We start from the raw sequence: 15682 nt of genomic DNA, 5'->3' as shown, positions 1-15682 counted from the left end.
CATGCTTTTTGTAATGGTTGCAAAGGGTTAGCCCTTATCTACACCAGCAGCCAAACCATTTTTTTCTGAAGGAGAAAATGGGGGGAGCCCACTGCAAATGGCAGAGCATTATCCTAGTGTAGGTCGATCTTAAATTACAGGGTAGTATGTCAAAAATACGTTTGGTTCTATTTAGTCATAAACCACATCTTACAATGAGTGCTAAAAATACAGGTTTATGAGTAAAAAATTCAAGTTTTTACTATTTTCTATATCATGTTTTAAAATGGACTTAAATTATTTTACAGATTGCAGGTGATTAAATAGGTCGTTTTTTTATTTATCTATAAGAATAATTTAACTACCATTAAATGCCTTTTGCTGCCATTTAAACAACTTTTTAAAATCATAACAAAATTGATTCCATTCTCAATTCCAACATTATCCACATTATCCAGTTCTGGGCGCCACATTTCAGGAAAGATGTGGACAAATTGGAGAATGTCGAGAGAAGAGCAGCACACACAGATAAAGGGCTAGAAAACATGACCTATGAGGGAAGATTGAAAAAACTGGGTTTCTTTAGTTTGGAGATGAGAAGACTGAGGGGGGACATGATAACAATTTTCAAGTACATTAATGGCTGTTACAAGAAGGAGAGAGAAAAATTGTTCTTCTTAACCTCCGAGGATAGGACAAGAAGCAATGGGCTTAAACTGCAGAAGGGCAGTTTAGATTGGACATTAGAAAAAAATTCATGTCAGGGTGGTTAAGCACTGGAATAAATTGCCTAGGGAGGTTGTGGAATCTCCATCACTGAAGACTTTTAAGGGTCAGTTAGATAAACACCCATCAGGGATGGTCTAGATAATACTTAGTCCTGCCTTGAGTGCAGGAGATTGGACTAGAACATCTCTCGAGGTCCCTTCCAGTCCTACAATTCTATGAATCTATGATTATGCTTGAAAAGGCCCCGACATCAAGTAATCTTAAACATTGCATGCGCTACAAAACATACACAAAAAGTGTTTGGCAATGGCAGAATTTATAAGTCATTTGGAAGCTCCTACCCTTTGTTGGTTTAAATATCTTTCCCTCTGGTGGTTTTTTTTGGTACCACCAAGTGGCGAAGGTGCCACAAGTCCTCCTTTTCTTTTTGCGAATACAGACTAACACGGCTGTTACTCTGAAACCTGTCATTGTTACTGCTTGAAATTCAACATTTCCTCTCCCACTAATAATAGTGACCCCCTCCAAGAGGTTGACTGCATGTATGCTTACTGCTTTTATCTTGTTTGTGCAGAGGTATTTCACTTTGTATGGCCTATGAATCATAGGTGCTGAAGTCATTTTTTACAGGAAGTGTTGGATGTCAGATATAAACCTTGGAAACAAAAGCATAAGTGAAGCATGTTGCTTTGCCTATGACCAATAATCCTAGCTTGATTTATCATCTATCATTTTGCTACCACTGCTTTTAATCACATATCTTTAATTTCTATTTTACTATGTATCCAGACATAGGAATTATTTAATAAACAATGGCACTGATAGCCAGACCTCTTTTACATGCATACTCGCATTACATGTTACCTGTCTGCTCTGGCTCACTCTTATCTTCATCCTCAATGTCAAACTCTGACTCCCTCTCTTCATACTCTACGTTTTCATCCAACTCTTTAAAGTCAGGCGCAAAGGCACTCCAGTTTTCCTAAACCGCAAATTCAAAGAGAACTTTACCTTGTGCAAACAAGCAGCAGCTGCAGTGAGATATCTCTAGCTCTGCCCCCAAATCCTCCAAACCACATGCACTGTCACAAGACCAGCCCCTCTTTGAGCTTCATAGTCACATGGCAGACTCAACACTGGAAAAGTGAGTTTCTGTGGTCATCTGGTCAGTTTTATTTCCTTCATCCCTTGAAATCTAATAGAATCTTTGCACATAGATAAGGACTCCCATAACCAGAAGGATGCATGCTCTGTTTCACCGTTTTTGTTTGTGATTATGGTCTCAGATCTGTTATCTGCGAATAATAAATTGAGAAGGACGTTGCTCCCATTATCTGAGAATTCAGGCTCTGCAATAAGGCCCAGATTCAGCAAGGTGCTTAAGCACAGGCTTAACTTTAAGAAAATGAGTAATCCCTTAATGTTAATTGCTGTGCTTAAAGTTAAGCACACACTTAAGTGTTTTGCTCACTCAAGACCTAATTCAGTAACATATTGGAAAGAAAATTCTGTGGTGCATCACCTGCCAGAATGCCCAAAATATGACCCGCCCAGAGAGAATTAACTGGCTACTATTCCCTATGGAAATTAATCTGTAAAATACGTACCACTTGATTCTGAGCCCATATTGATACAACACCACTGGAAATGGAAGCGATGATTGGTCGGACAGGATGCCACTGGAATTATTCAGATGGTAAAAGGGGAGAAAGAAAGAGTCTATTTTTAAGTGGATTAAGAACATTTGTTTGTTAGAATTATAACTGACAGAAAAACTATGGGAGACACACTCACTGCTACATCTAGCAACAGTTCTCCTCTGGTCCCATGGAGGATTTTCACTAGATTTCCAATGCTCTTCTCCCAGATGTAAAGGGCATGCTGCCGTGCTGATCCTGCCACTATGTACTCCCCATCCCCAGAGAAACAACACTTCTTCCACGGTGTCCTGCATGCAAGGGAATTAAAAACATAAGAACATAAGAATGGCCATACTGGGTCACGTGAAAGGTCCATCCAGCCAAGTATCCCATCTTCCGACAGTGGCCAATGCCAGGTGCTTCAGAGGCAATGAACAGAACAGGTAATCATCAAGTGACCCATTCATAAAACAAAGCAAATGTGGAGAAGACAGGATTCTAGCGAAGGTTTCATGGGAAAGGGTTATTAGGTTTTCTTGGGTGAGAGGTTCATTGAATTCTTTTATTCATTTGAAACCTGTGCCTTATGGTTTGTTTAAAAGCCTTGTTACACCAAAGGCCACCCTGAATGAGATCAATTCTTTATCTGAACACACCGAGCAGTGAATGCTACATCAAAGCAAGTAGCTTTGTATCTCAAGCCACCAATCTCTCTGCTGCTTCCTACCTGTTTACTAAATCCTGCAGCTTCTGCATTGGCTCAGGCTCTCCATCTCGCCCACAGGTTAGTATTTCCCGACCATCATAAACCCTGATTATTCGGTCAGCTGTGTTTATTAAAAAGCAGCTGTGGGAAGGAGAACACAGTTAGAAGAGAGTTCATTACATTGAAACAAGGACTTTAAAAAAAGTATTTTTTTTTAAATCCTAAACTAACATGAAAAATACCATAATTTTTATTATACATTCAACATGTATCTAGAAGATACTGAGCACTCACAACTCCCTCTTGAAGTCAATGAGAGTTGAAGGCACACACCACTTTGCAGGTATGGGCCCCATATAAACAAAACATTTCCTATAACATGAATCTACACTAACCAGAAAAAAAAAAAAATGTATGCCAGAGATGTATTAATCTCCCCTCCTTCTATTTCTCCCACTTTTAATTCAAAAGTAAATTTATCCTTTAAAACCTAGCCAGAACTGTGAAACCAACACACGGTTCTGTCATATGTCCAGCTCTTCATATTTTCTATTTACATAACAGACAGTGTATTGCTGTTAGGATTGCCCCTGAATTATATAGTTGACACATCCCCCACAGCAACTAATTTTGGAAAGGAAATATATTTACTTTTAACGTCTGTGTCTATATGGATTAACATATGTTCTGTTAGTGTTTTTATAATCCATTCATCCATCTTAAAACTTTTCAATTCACCTCCAATTTTCCTCCTACTCACCTTCCTTTCCGGGCAAATTCTATTGATTTAATAGCTGTGGTGTTGCTGGTTCCAGTTGTAACTCTGAAGGAAGCAACCAGATCCTGAGTATCTGTTTTTAAGACCAAGATCTGAAGATTAAAGAAACAGAAAATAATCAGTATCTTCATTACACAGCCTCACATTGCAAGTGTTAACCTAGGCATAGTGCCGAGGACTAAGGCAGAATTCTTGGGTTCTACTTCCTGTTTCTGCAACTAATTCTTGTGCCCTTGAACAACAAGGAACTTGTCCACTCTGTGCCCCATGCTGCCTCTCAGGAAAATAGGGAGAATATCTACCTCACAGTGAGAGGCTTAAATCAGCAGGTGTACATTACTGAGTCCCTCTGATAAGAATTATACATCTATAGCACCTTTTATCATGCAGTTTATGTGCACTAGTGGAAGAGAGACCCCTAAAAATCTTCTCAAAAACAGTAGCAATACAAGTAATACTTAGAGTGCTTAAATAGCATTTTTCATCTATAGATTTCAAAGATAGAGTCAAAGTGCTTTACCAAGGAAGGTCAGCATCATTATAATAGAAATGATTCAAGAAGCTCTCAGGGAACATGCCTCACAGGCCAAAACAAAGGACTTCATCCCTAGAAGGGTTAGACACCTGGACCACGAACTGCATTATTTTAACTATTTCACTCACTGAGCATCAGCACAGTGTCATCTCACCTTCCCCTTGGCATTGCCTGTATAGATATATTCCCCTCGCCTGTCGAAAGAGGCCACCACGTTCAGATCAGAGTCATCATCCACGGGTAGAACAACATGTTTTGAATCAGACAGTGTTAGCATCACTGGCGCAGATTTCATGGGACACACCAAAACCCTGTTTCTGCAAAGGAGAAAAGGAAGGTTTAACAGTTTGTCTTTTTTTCCTAGAGTCTCCAATTTTCACATTTACCAGTATGAAAAAGGTTGAAGGAATTTGAGAAAAGCAGGGCCACATTGTGGCTGACTATGATACAAGTTCTTTTGTTTCCTTGACTTCTCTCTTGCATTCATGAGCAACAGGTATTAACTGAAAAACCCTAATATCTTTGTTTTCTTGTCCTGACTGATTCTTCCATACAATCGTAAAACAATATGATCTGGTGTTTATTTTTTCCTTTTTGTTTACATCTCTTTATGGATGTTTTTCCAAGTTTATACATCAATTGTGCCAACTCAACAAGAAATTTGTAAATAAATTGTTAACACACATCCTTTTGTTTAACCTCTTCCACTTCCCAAAACTATTTTTCAGCAGGTTAGAGTCACAACAAAAACATTTTTATTTTGTTCACATTGCTAACACGTTAAAGGGAGAGCATCTGGTGGACTAGACACAACATTCAGGTTTTTAGAAAATCCTTTTACAAGATCTAATAAACATGTTTTCATGATTATACAACCATAGGGAAGAGAGCATTCATTCAGCTCATAAAAGACTCCTAAGAAGGGATCTTTTCCATACAACTTACTGGTCTCGGGGGTGATACTGAACTTTCAAGATGGGTGAAGGGAACCGAAACCTCTGGTCACAGTCTCCAGACAGAACATCCCACTGTGATACGATGTTATCAGTTGAAGCACTCACCAATTTGTGACCATCTCGACTCCAGCTGCAAGAGAAGAGAAACATATTAACCTTTCAGGAGAAAAACCACACAAAACCTATGCTCACAAAAAAAACAGTTTAACTAGTCTATTAGAACTATGAGCTGCTATTATAAAACTGTCTATTGGACAGCTCCAAGTAGCTTTTATCTTTGTGTTTCCACAGAAATGCACATCATTTCTTTAAAACTCACTTAGAGGATTAGATCCTACAAAGCACTGGCTTAGATAGTCATTTATTTGTTTTTGTATTTGACTTCAGTGGGTCTTGAGAATGGCCAGCACTTCACAGTATCTGGCCCATAGCAAGCACCGATTTGACCAAATTTCATTCACAGCAAAGCAGAAATATTATGATAATACATAGATTATAATCCTGAATAGAATGAAAGCTTGGAATGAAGTTGCTTTATGAAAAAGTATCCTCTAAAACTCTTTGTTTTTAAGTGCCATCTCGACAAAAAAAGAGCTCTTTTAGATTACAGCAGTGCATTCTTGATAGTGTGGTCTTGATACATCAAATTTGAAAGGGCTGCCATTCACAGCTATTGAGAAAAGAGGCAAAATAAGGCAAAGGAACCCGGAGAGGAAAGTGTGGCGTCCAACATCAAAGGGGTGGAGAATCTCTGAACTTGAAAGACAATCTTAGGAAATTCAGAGGAGAGGTAAGGAATGAAGCTTTAATTAACTGAATACGATAATCCCTTAGGAGACTCCAATAACCTCTGGTTTAGTACAGAAATGTCATACTTAAACTCACATTCAACCTCTAAAATAATTTCTTACCATAAAGAACAGACAGGGTGGATATGGGCACTTATGATTTTGGCTATGCCTCTCGTCAAGAAGTCCCAGATGACAATGCGGCCATCGTTACAGCCCACTGCAAGCAGAGTGCCCCACCTGTTAAAGGTACACGTCAAAGCCATACTGATACAGTCTAGTGTCCCGTCAGCCTCCTGGAAATAAACAATGGCAGAAGAGACAGTGAGGAGCCAAACTTTTGTTTTCAAGCTTTGTGCCCACTTTACTTTACCTGCTTTTAAACTTTAAGTGCAAAATGTATGAGCTCCCACCTGGGATTTTAGTTGAACACCAAAACCCAGATGTTTGGATGATCAGTAGCCCGATCTTGAAGGAACACTCAACCAGGTTTAAGCCCAACTATTAGGAGTGAAATTGCTTTTAAAAGGGCATTTTCTAAAGCTCACTAAGTACAGAAATATGTTCACAATTTATTTTGAAGCGGAAAAGGGAAAATATTTAAAATTCCCCTTCTCCAAGCCAAATGGCAAACAAAACAAAACAAATAGCCAGCACAGATGTAAGACAGACAGAGACTACTTCTTATTTTTAATCCAAGTTTTAAACTAGCAGTGTACTTTTCATGAATTCACAAATTTTAATCTGACAGATTTCAAAGTCAAATAGCCTGATGCCAGATTTGATGATAATATAGAAGTAACAAGTTCATGAATGAATAGTTTTTTGGTTCTCAAAGAAGACCGAACTACTCAATGGAGAGATTTATACCCACACAGCCATCTCTTCCCTACTCCACTTGACTGTTTACAAACAAGACATGCACAATGGCTGCATTAGCACAGTTAACTTTGGGATGGATATATTTGCAAAGCATGACGACTTTCCTATTTTAGAGACTCAATTAAGCATAGCCCTGTAACAACTGCCTTGTTTTTTTGGCTTTTTAAAAACAACAACAATTAAATGATACAAGAAAGATTAAAACTGAATACAAGGAAAATCAAGTCAGTAATCCAACAAAAACTAAAGACAGAGTGACCTCTCAAAAAATAGGATTTACCTCAGGATAGTTCTGTCCAAAGGACTCTGCAAAAAAACAGAAACATAATGCTTTAATTAAATTCTATAAAAATCACATACTTCATACTGAACAATCCCATGTTGTTTCCATTTAGACACAAGTCTGCTGTCATTATTCTAATAGATTAGGTTTACAAATACACTGATGGTCTGATCCTACAAGCACGCTAAACTCCTAGTACAGTCAATGAGAAATAAGGGCACTCTACATATAGCAGGATCATGTCTTAAACGAACATAGATAAATCATGCATATATCATTGTGGGTCTTCAAGTTTTACCCCAGATGTAATGAGACTTACCCAACTATCGAGGCCTGTCCCAGTGTCGCTGTCAGTTCTCAAATAAGATTCTTCCCCCCCCGCCCCCAACCCAAGGTTTCATAAATCTGCATAGACTCTGGCTACATGAATGAGCTGCTGTGTTGGTGAAACTGACCGAGAGCATGCTGGCATCAGTACCACCATCAGGCTGACACCTCATCCACCCGCATAAGTAGTCTGAGTCCTTCTGTACTGCAAAATTAGAATTTTCTGTTTGTTTTTTTTATGTCAACCCAGCCTCTTGGCCAGGTTTTCCAGTTTTTGGTAACCCTGTTTCAGAGTTGCTCCCACCCATGCTAAGTGACAGGCGAAAAGACAAAAGGGTTAAAGAGGAGAATCAAAAGCACTCTTGCCCCCCAAACAGTTGTCAAAACCCTCCAACAGGCAGCTTCCTGCCTCCCCATCTCTTTGAACAGGTGCTCCATGATTTTGCTTCAAAAATCTGTTTTTCCTATTTGCAGACTCCAAATATGGGGCTACTTCTCAGAATAATAAAACGGAAGTACTATATGGGGGAGGGGAGATGAGAAATTATTTCTGTCTAAAGGAGGACAGCCCCACACTCTGGGTCGCAGTTCAGCTACAAAGCTCCACCTGCTGCACACCCCGGCCAGCGGGGAGGGTGGGAACGGCCTGCCGGCCTGCGCACACAGGAGCGCTGCCTGCTCCTCCGGGGGGAGACCCAGGCAAGGTGCTGTCTCTGCGTCTGCCCAGGGCGAGGGGCAGGATGTAGAGGCGAGGGGCAGCGGGAGCAGCACAACGCAGGCCACGCACGACGCTAACACACCAGCAAGTGTCACCCGAGGGGACCAGACCTGAGCCCCCCCCCCCCATAAAGCCCGGGCCCCCAGCGGAGACAGCTCCGCCCCAGGAACCTCGTGGGGCCTGGACTCTCCAGGACAAGGGGCCCCTTCCCCCCTGCCAAGCCCGCGCCAGCCCCGCTCTCCAGCCTCTCCCCAGGCCAGCGCGCCCCCTCCCTCCAGGACCCCCCCCCCCCACGTCCCCAGACCAGCCCCGCGCCAGGCCCTCGGGACTCCGCACACCCACTGGGGGACCCTTCCAGAGGCGGGACCCGGCCCCGGGGACCCCACCGAGGAGGCCCCTCCCCGCCGTCTCCGCGGCCGCCCCCCTGCGGTGGAGGGGAGCAGATGGGGTTCCGGGGGGGGGGGGTGCAAAGCGCCAGCGCCCACTCACCGAGCAGCTCCAGGTTCATCTTGGCCGCTGCCTCGCTCCGTCCCCGCCGCTCACCGTCAAAGACCCCGGGGGCCTCCTCCCCGAAAGGGGCTGCCCTAAGCGCTGCCTGATAAACTGCCCGCCCCCCAGGCACGCGGATCTCCTACGGCTTCCCACCCCGACCTCGGTTTCTCCCCTCGGCCGGCTCTGAAGCGCAGGGTGGAAGGGAAGCACAGCCCCACGAGCCGGGCCACGGACTAGGGAGTCAGGCACCGCCGCGGGCACCCCGCATTGGTGCACGGGGAAAAAGATTCCTACCTGCAGCAGACAGTCGAGAGAGAGGTTCCGGGTGCACGAGGGCAGGGGCGGGGCTTAGGAACAGCTGAGAGGAGGCGGGACTCAGTGAAACTTGACGTGGGAGGAGTCCTGCTATCCTAACAGGCTTCCTCTCTTCCCTGCTGGGGGCAAGCTCTGCTCCAGGCTCCTGAGTTACTGTACAGCATCGGTACTAAAGGCCTCTCTAATGCTCAGACTTTTGATTGGCCCATGGCTATGGTTTGTGCAATGGCCCCACAGAGTGGTGTGGAATCAGCAGGCCCTGGGTTATCTTTAGTCTGTTCTTCCCCCTGCACAGAAATGACTAAACAACTAACCCCGCTCAGTGGTGGAAAAGGCCTAGCACTACAGTACCCTGCCCTCTGCCCGTGCTTAACAGGGTCTGTAATGGAGCATGTTAGAGAAAATTGACACGGACTTGACTTCAGTTGTGAAAGAGAAGCTGGACTTGTATGAAGAACATGTCTTGAGACCCTGATAAGCAGCTTTCATTCATACAGTAAAGTGTCTCTTCTCACTCCTTCCTGAGGTTGTGATAGGATTCTGCACTGGAGGATTCTACTCTCCAGCAGACCAGTTGCTTAAAAAAAGAGGGAGAGTGCCATTTCCAAAGGGCAAAATTAAGAAACTTGACAAACTAGTAAAAGCAAGGGGCAAGAGCTCCCACTCATTAGGTGACAGTGTACCTTACCCTACCCCCAAACACACATGCAAAAAGAGAAACTAATAGACTATAGTGCTAGTGTCAGACACAGGCAGGAGGTATGTTTTACTAACTTACCTGTAAGATGAAAGCCACATTTATTGCCTGTTACTAAGTCAGTCATTTCATTCTGCTTAGGCACTCACTTTATTCAAGGTTGATCATTAGATAGGGAGACAGAGAGCTTATAAGGTTGAGTTGCAGAGAAGCACTATAGGGTTACTACAGGCGTTTTAGCTAGATGACAGAGTTCAACCTTCATAGCTACCGGCTGGGAACAAAATTCTGTTTACTCTGCTCAGTAAAAGCTACAGCCATAATAACAATCATTAATTTGGAAAGCTTACTGAGAGTGAACTGAAAGGGAGTATGACCAAAGTAAGGGGATTGTGCAGAAAGCATCAGCTCAGAGCACTACCTATCCATTCCAAAGTATCCTCCATAGCAGAGTACAAGAGGGAAGTCATTTCATACCAGGTTTATGCAGGTCCAATTCCACTGACATCACTGTAGTTATTCATTTACACTAGTATAAGAGGCAAACCAGTGTCAATCCCAAGGGCTAGGTTTAGCTTTGCAACATTTCACTGGAGTTCAGCAAATGCTCCTAGGCACTTATGGGTTATGGACTTTATCTGAAGACACATAGGGTGGGACGGTATAGTCAAGGGGGAAAACAAGCCAGACATAATGCAAAAACTTAAAATGTTAATGTGACCTTTATTATACAGCACAGTGTTCTGTGCATTCTAACAATTATATATAATATCTATAAAACAGACAGTTGAGAATGGCACTAAATGAAGCCTTCTTAACCCACAGTCACGTCTCTTAAAAATACCCTTATGGACCTGGTACAGAAAGGAAATTAGTATTGCAGAAAGTTATAATACAAGGGGAAAATTTTAGTTTGTTCTGGATGTCAATTTCCTGGTTATTGCACTTTTTCCTACACACTTGGTAAGTTTGTTACCTTTTCCTTTAACAATGTAATATACATCAGTCCTTTAAAGTTTAAAATAAAAAAAGCAATACAAAAATCTAAAGGCATTACAATGGGGCTGTACAGTTCTTAATTTCTCCCCCAACCCCGAAAATGTAACAGTTTTCACCACTGAACTTCAGTCAACCAAGGTTCAACAGGCTCCCAAAATAAAGGGCATAAAGTAAAAATAAAAACCTTTAACATTAGTGCTACTTAAGCCCCTGAGGGAGTTTTTAAATGCAGATGTGCTCCTGTTTTCTCCTGGAGAGGAAACCCTTGTAATACTAAAGTCTTTAAAAAAAAAAAAAAAAGTCACATCACTTTTAGATCTTCAAGTAGGACCAGCAGGTCCAGAGAATGCAATATAAACACAAAGGAAAGAACAGCTATTCTTTCACCAAGGGATGCAAAGGGATTACTCAATCCCATTCTGAAATTCTACAGAACTTGTCACCATGTGTAAACCAATATAAATGTAAATATCCTCTAACCCTCCAAAGAGAAACTGAGGAGGAAAAAGAGGCTAGCAACACCATTCAAAAAAAATGTGCAAAGCGTAAACTGGAGCAGCTTGCTTTTTAGTTTAAAAAGGAACGAGCAAGCTGTAGAGTTTGTTTAATGTAGTTAGCAACCCTCTCAAGTAGGTTTAGATACATGTTTGGGTTCCCCCACCCACCGACCAGCAGTTGCCCAGCCAAAGAAAGTCCTACACATCCAGATATACAGTACATTTAACAGCTATACAGTGAGTAACAGCAGTGGCAAAGCATCAGAACACTGAGGCTGGAGTCCTCCAGCCTCACAACGATCCAGTCTTCCATTGCATTTAGGAAGCATTTTCTTCCATCTCATTCCACAATATGTAGTATATGAAACAAACAATCAAGTCACTTCTGTCCTGGACAGAGCAATAGCTGAAAAGTTGCTACCTTGGTAAATCAATCAGGGATGAGTGGCTCTTATCTTTGCACAGTAAGCTACTAGCAGCTTTCAAGTTTAAGTCTTAACCTTGCAACTATGTTTGCTCGGTAAATTAGATTTATCCTATTATTACATGCTTCCAACTCACTGACTGAAGAATAAGCTTTATGCTGGAGCACCTGGAACAGCCAGCAAATTAGTGGCAGTTCGTAAACCTCAGAATGCAGCTTAGTAAACAAAGCTTCCATTCAAATCCTTTTAGGTCTAAACCCCACCTCTGCATCTTTAGAGAGGCTGGAAATGAAAGCTGGGTAGATCTAGTGGATTTTGGGGGCAGAGTGTGCCATTGGTTTGTATATTTTTGCAACACACATTAAGGCAGCCTGAGCCTTTTGAAGGATTTCTGTCTTATGCAGAGAGTCTTGTTTAAAATAAGACAACGATGATACTATTTTACTGGCACTCACCACTGATTTGGGTCCACATACAAACAGAAGCCACCAGAATTCCTGTTAAATAACATGGAGCTCTTTCTATATGCTTAACAGCGAGGGTACATTTTATAGTACATCTATCTATTCATCTGCAGGCCATGAAGGCTGCTTCATATGAGAGAAATACAGAGCCTATACAAGATGTCAATTACACATTAACGAATATCCAAGTTTGTTACTGCCTTTCGGTCTGCTAGAATTAGACTCACATAACTGCCTTTGGTTACATCATTAGCTAGTAGAGCCTTTTAACAGGATAATCATTTATGCATCTTGTTTTCCCTTTGCTTTAATGAAGAGTTCTTACTTCTGAAGCAAAAAAAGAGGTGATGTGAAATCTGCTATGCAAGAGGTCAAGTGCCAAAGGGGGGGGGGGGGGTAGGAAAGTGGCTGTGTATTAAGTGTGGGAAAACTTGTGCAGGCCTCTGCTGTGGATACATAAAACAATCCCAAGGGAATTTAAAACAAAAACAAAACAAAAAAACCCAAAGACTTCAAGGTACTTACAATCAGCATTAAAAAGGCACAGGATAAAAGTCAGGAAGGTGCCACAAAGGAGAAAGCTATACAAGACATTTCTGGAATTGCATATATAGATTTAAATTTTATTCATTTATTTTTTTGTTTTGTTACACAAACTATGTCTATCGCTGCAAAAATACTGACCTATACTCTTCTAGTTCTCAACGTAGTTACTAGCCACCACAGAACAAAGTAAACGGATATAAAACTGATTAATACTGTTAAAGTCATTGGTGGCATATACACCAAGGCAGTGATGTTCTTAGTAATAGTCCTGCTTTGAAAAGATTGGTTTTTCTGGGCATGTGATTTATAGCTGCTGCCCATTTCTATTCAAGTTACTGGAGAGGTTGCAAGCTGTCTGTGGAACTATGACTACAGTTTTTATGCCATCGTCTGTAGTTAAGTAAAAAGCAATCTTTTTTAAAAAGCATTATTTCAGTTTTATTGCACACAGAAGATGGGTTAAACTAGACTGTTGAGTAACACTGCAGGGTTATTTATCCCTCTCCTTTGTTCAAGCTGTTAACAGGCAAAAGGCGACTGGCTGTAATTTTGCTTTGTACCACCCAGTCAATTCCAGCAGCAAGGTGTATTAATTTTACATGCCTGCATGGTTTTGCACACGGAACACTAGATTTCCTGTTAAAATGAAGCCTCTGCCTGCCCCCATCTCCTGAAGCCGGGGGGTGCTGTTATACCTGGGGACAAACTGCCAAGTAATCAGTTTCCTCACACATACAAAAGGTGTCCTCCATTCATTCAGATTCCATTCTTCTACCCCCACCTTCCCGCAAGCACTACTAAGTATCAACCTTGGCCAACCAAATGCAGAGGAATCACTGTGGCAAGGGTGTATTTTCAGAAGGAGCCCTTCATGTAAGGGGTATCAGGACTGTCCTGCCCCACACACACCCTGCAACTGACCTCTAATTTTTAATACAACCAAACTGCAAAGCCCAAGGAGTGAAGAGATCAGATGTGGACACAGCAACCGCTGCACCCCCGCTCCCCCCCTGCTGAAGAATGGCAGACCTGTTTTCCCTTGGGTACTTTTTCACCCAGCAAATGACTTTAAAAAGTTGAAATCTTATTTAAAATGTCTCTACCAGAATTTAAAACAGTCACTGCCTTTACACTTAGTTCAAAACGAGGAAAGCATTTTAATTAAAAACACAAACTGGTAATTTTCCAGTGGGTTTGGACACCAGTCAATAGTTGCTAATGACGTCTTGTGTTTCTATAACGCTATGTGCAATTTCTCTGAACCATTTGTTTGAAGTCCCCATCTTCCCAAAAGCCTGGGAAAGAAAGGCCAGGTTAGACACCCCAACAACCACTATTAAGCAGAGTTATCTGAAGCAATAACTTGTTTACAAAAAGTGGTCTTTCAGGTTAAGAGTAAGTCAGAAGAAAAGAAAGTCAGATAGCTTATGATTTTGGGGTATTTCTGCTGCAGTGGAATGCGGAAATTCCCCCTTAGGTAAAGTGTGGATGCTCTGATCCTGTCAATGTAAACATACTGAGTGTTGCAAGAAGCTAATGCACAACGACACTCATATCCCCCCACCCCTTGTAGCCTAAGGGTTCCACCCCAAGTAGTTACCGTCATTTGTCCCCCAAACCATCCAAGCTCCATTTTGAGGATAAGGAAAGCTGGTGGATATACTAAAGATCAACCACAGATAGCAGCAGATGGAAGATACTTTGGTTCAACTGTTACCACGGAGTGAGAACTGCAGTAATAAAGCCCTAGCGACTCAGTTGCTACCTAAAGCATTAGATGCTTTTCCTTTGGTCAGTCCGGAGGGGATTAGCAGAGATTCCTTGCAGTCCAAATGGCCTGGATTCTCCATCTTTTATTTATTCACTCATCTTTGTAATAAAAATGGGGGCTGGGGTAACTTGTGCACTGGAGTGGAATTTTTCTGGCTGCTACCCAAGTCGGAACGTCCATAATGCTCTCAGAGGCAAGACATCTTTTGTTTGCTCCAGTGCAACTCCTGTTACCGAGAAAGAGCTACTTCTTCCAAAAAGACAACTGCAAGTAGGGGGTCAGAGTGCTCCCATAATAAAACAGTTTTCATGTTTCCTTCAAGTAGAATCATCTAACCCTTTGTTTGACTGTTCAGAGCTTGACTTGCAGAGTCTGTCCATGATCCGCTGCAGCATGGGCTGGACAATGCCCAGGAGGGGACGCTGGGAAGGGTCTCCATCCCAGCAAGCTTCCATCAGCTGCCAGCATTCCTCATCAAATGCAGGGAGGCGCTCTGGGCGTACTCCTGGAAAAAGGAAGAACAGGGGCTGGTAACTGCTATAAAATCTTGACTAAATAGGTATAGGAGATCCTTTGATGTTAGTCACTTCGGCTCAGATTATAGTGGCTAGGGAAGAGTAAATGTTAGCAGTTCTCAAGACACTCCTAGTAAAGAAGGTGCTGTTGTGATAATTGGGTCTAGAAATGTATCCTAATTAGGCTCATTTTTCCCAGGGAAGCTCTTAAGATCATAAGATGTAACAAGAACCTATCACAACAAATGATGGGAAAAAGGTAAGAAAGGGAGGTCAGCAGACTGAATTAGTCCAAACAAAAAGCCCTATTGCTATAACCCCAGGACTGTGTTAAGATTGTGCCTGGTAAACAAGAAAAGTGTAGAACCAAAAATTGGTAAATCAAAACTGGTGTGTCCGAAACTAGGTCTAACTGGTGGACCAAATCATGAGGGGGATGAGCTATTACACACATCCCTCCCTTTTGGGGTCCATAATGAAGAGACTTTGGTGAGAAAAAAATCTGGCTATGGGAACAAGCTTCACCATCATGGCTGCCACCCCCCTTGATCTCTTGGGTCCCTGTCCTTCATCAGCCTGATCCTGAGAGATGCCCGGACCAGACCAGGCCAGGCCAGGCCAGAGAGGGGGACCCAGATGA

The 15682-nt window shown here is 42.3% G+C and overlaps 2 protein-coding genes across 19 annotated transcripts in view; both read right to left on the bottom strand.

Moving 5' to 3' along the window:
• Positions 1-9162, bottom strand: part of RBBP5 (RB binding protein 5, histone lysine methyltransferase complex subunit) — a 176059-nt gene extending 166897 nt beyond the window's left edge. For 12 of the 18 annotated variants that reach the window (XR_006286856.1, XR_006286854.1, XR_006286855.1 and 9 more), the window contains exons 1-10: positions 8811-8956; positions 7274-7299; positions 6235-6407; positions 5313-5453; positions 4522-4684; positions 3815-3924; positions 3076-3195; positions 2503-2656; positions 2316-2387; positions 1573-1690 (exon numbers count right to left, since the gene is read on the bottom strand). Coding sequence is in view for 6 of the 18 variants with exons in the window: in XM_043533580.1 (XP_043389515.1) it covers positions 1573-1690; positions 2316-2387; positions 2503-2656; positions 3076-3195; positions 3815-3924; positions 4522-4684; positions 5313-5453; positions 6235-6407; positions 7274-7299; positions 8811-8829 (1096 nt within the window). In the remaining 12 variants the exon portion in view is untranslated. Of the gene's footprint in view, positions 1-1572; positions 1691-2315; positions 2388-2502; positions 2657-3075; positions 3196-3814; positions 3925-4521; positions 4685-5312; positions 5454-6234; positions 6408-7273; positions 7300-7731; positions 8381-8810 lie in introns of those variants that run through there. The other 6 variants (XM_043533580.1, XM_037885203.2, XM_037885204.2 and 3 more) reach the window with 6 other exon arrangements.
• A 1366-nt stretch (positions 9163-10528) lies between these two features.
• The window catches only part of DSTYK (dual serine/threonine and tyrosine protein kinase), a 60270-nt gene continuing 55116 nt past the window's right edge, over positions 10529-15682 (bottom strand). Inside the window, exon 13 of the mRNA XM_037885375.2 lies at positions 10529-15032. Within this exon, the coding sequence (XP_037741303.2) occupies positions 14845-15032 (188 nt within the window). The 3' untranslated portion in view covers positions 10529-14844. The remainder of the gene's footprint in view (positions 15033-15682) is intronic.

This window comes from Chelonia mydas, chromosome 21, assembly GCF_015237465.2.
Source record: "Chelonia mydas isolate rCheMyd1 chromosome 21, rCheMyd1.pri.v2, whole genome shotgun sequence".
NCBI classification, from domain to species: Eukaryota; Metazoa; Chordata; order Testudines; family Cheloniidae; genus Chelonia; species Chelonia mydas.
The sequence above is the reverse complement of the archived record's forward strand: the minus strand, read 5'-3'. Positions and strand labels throughout refer to the sequence as shown.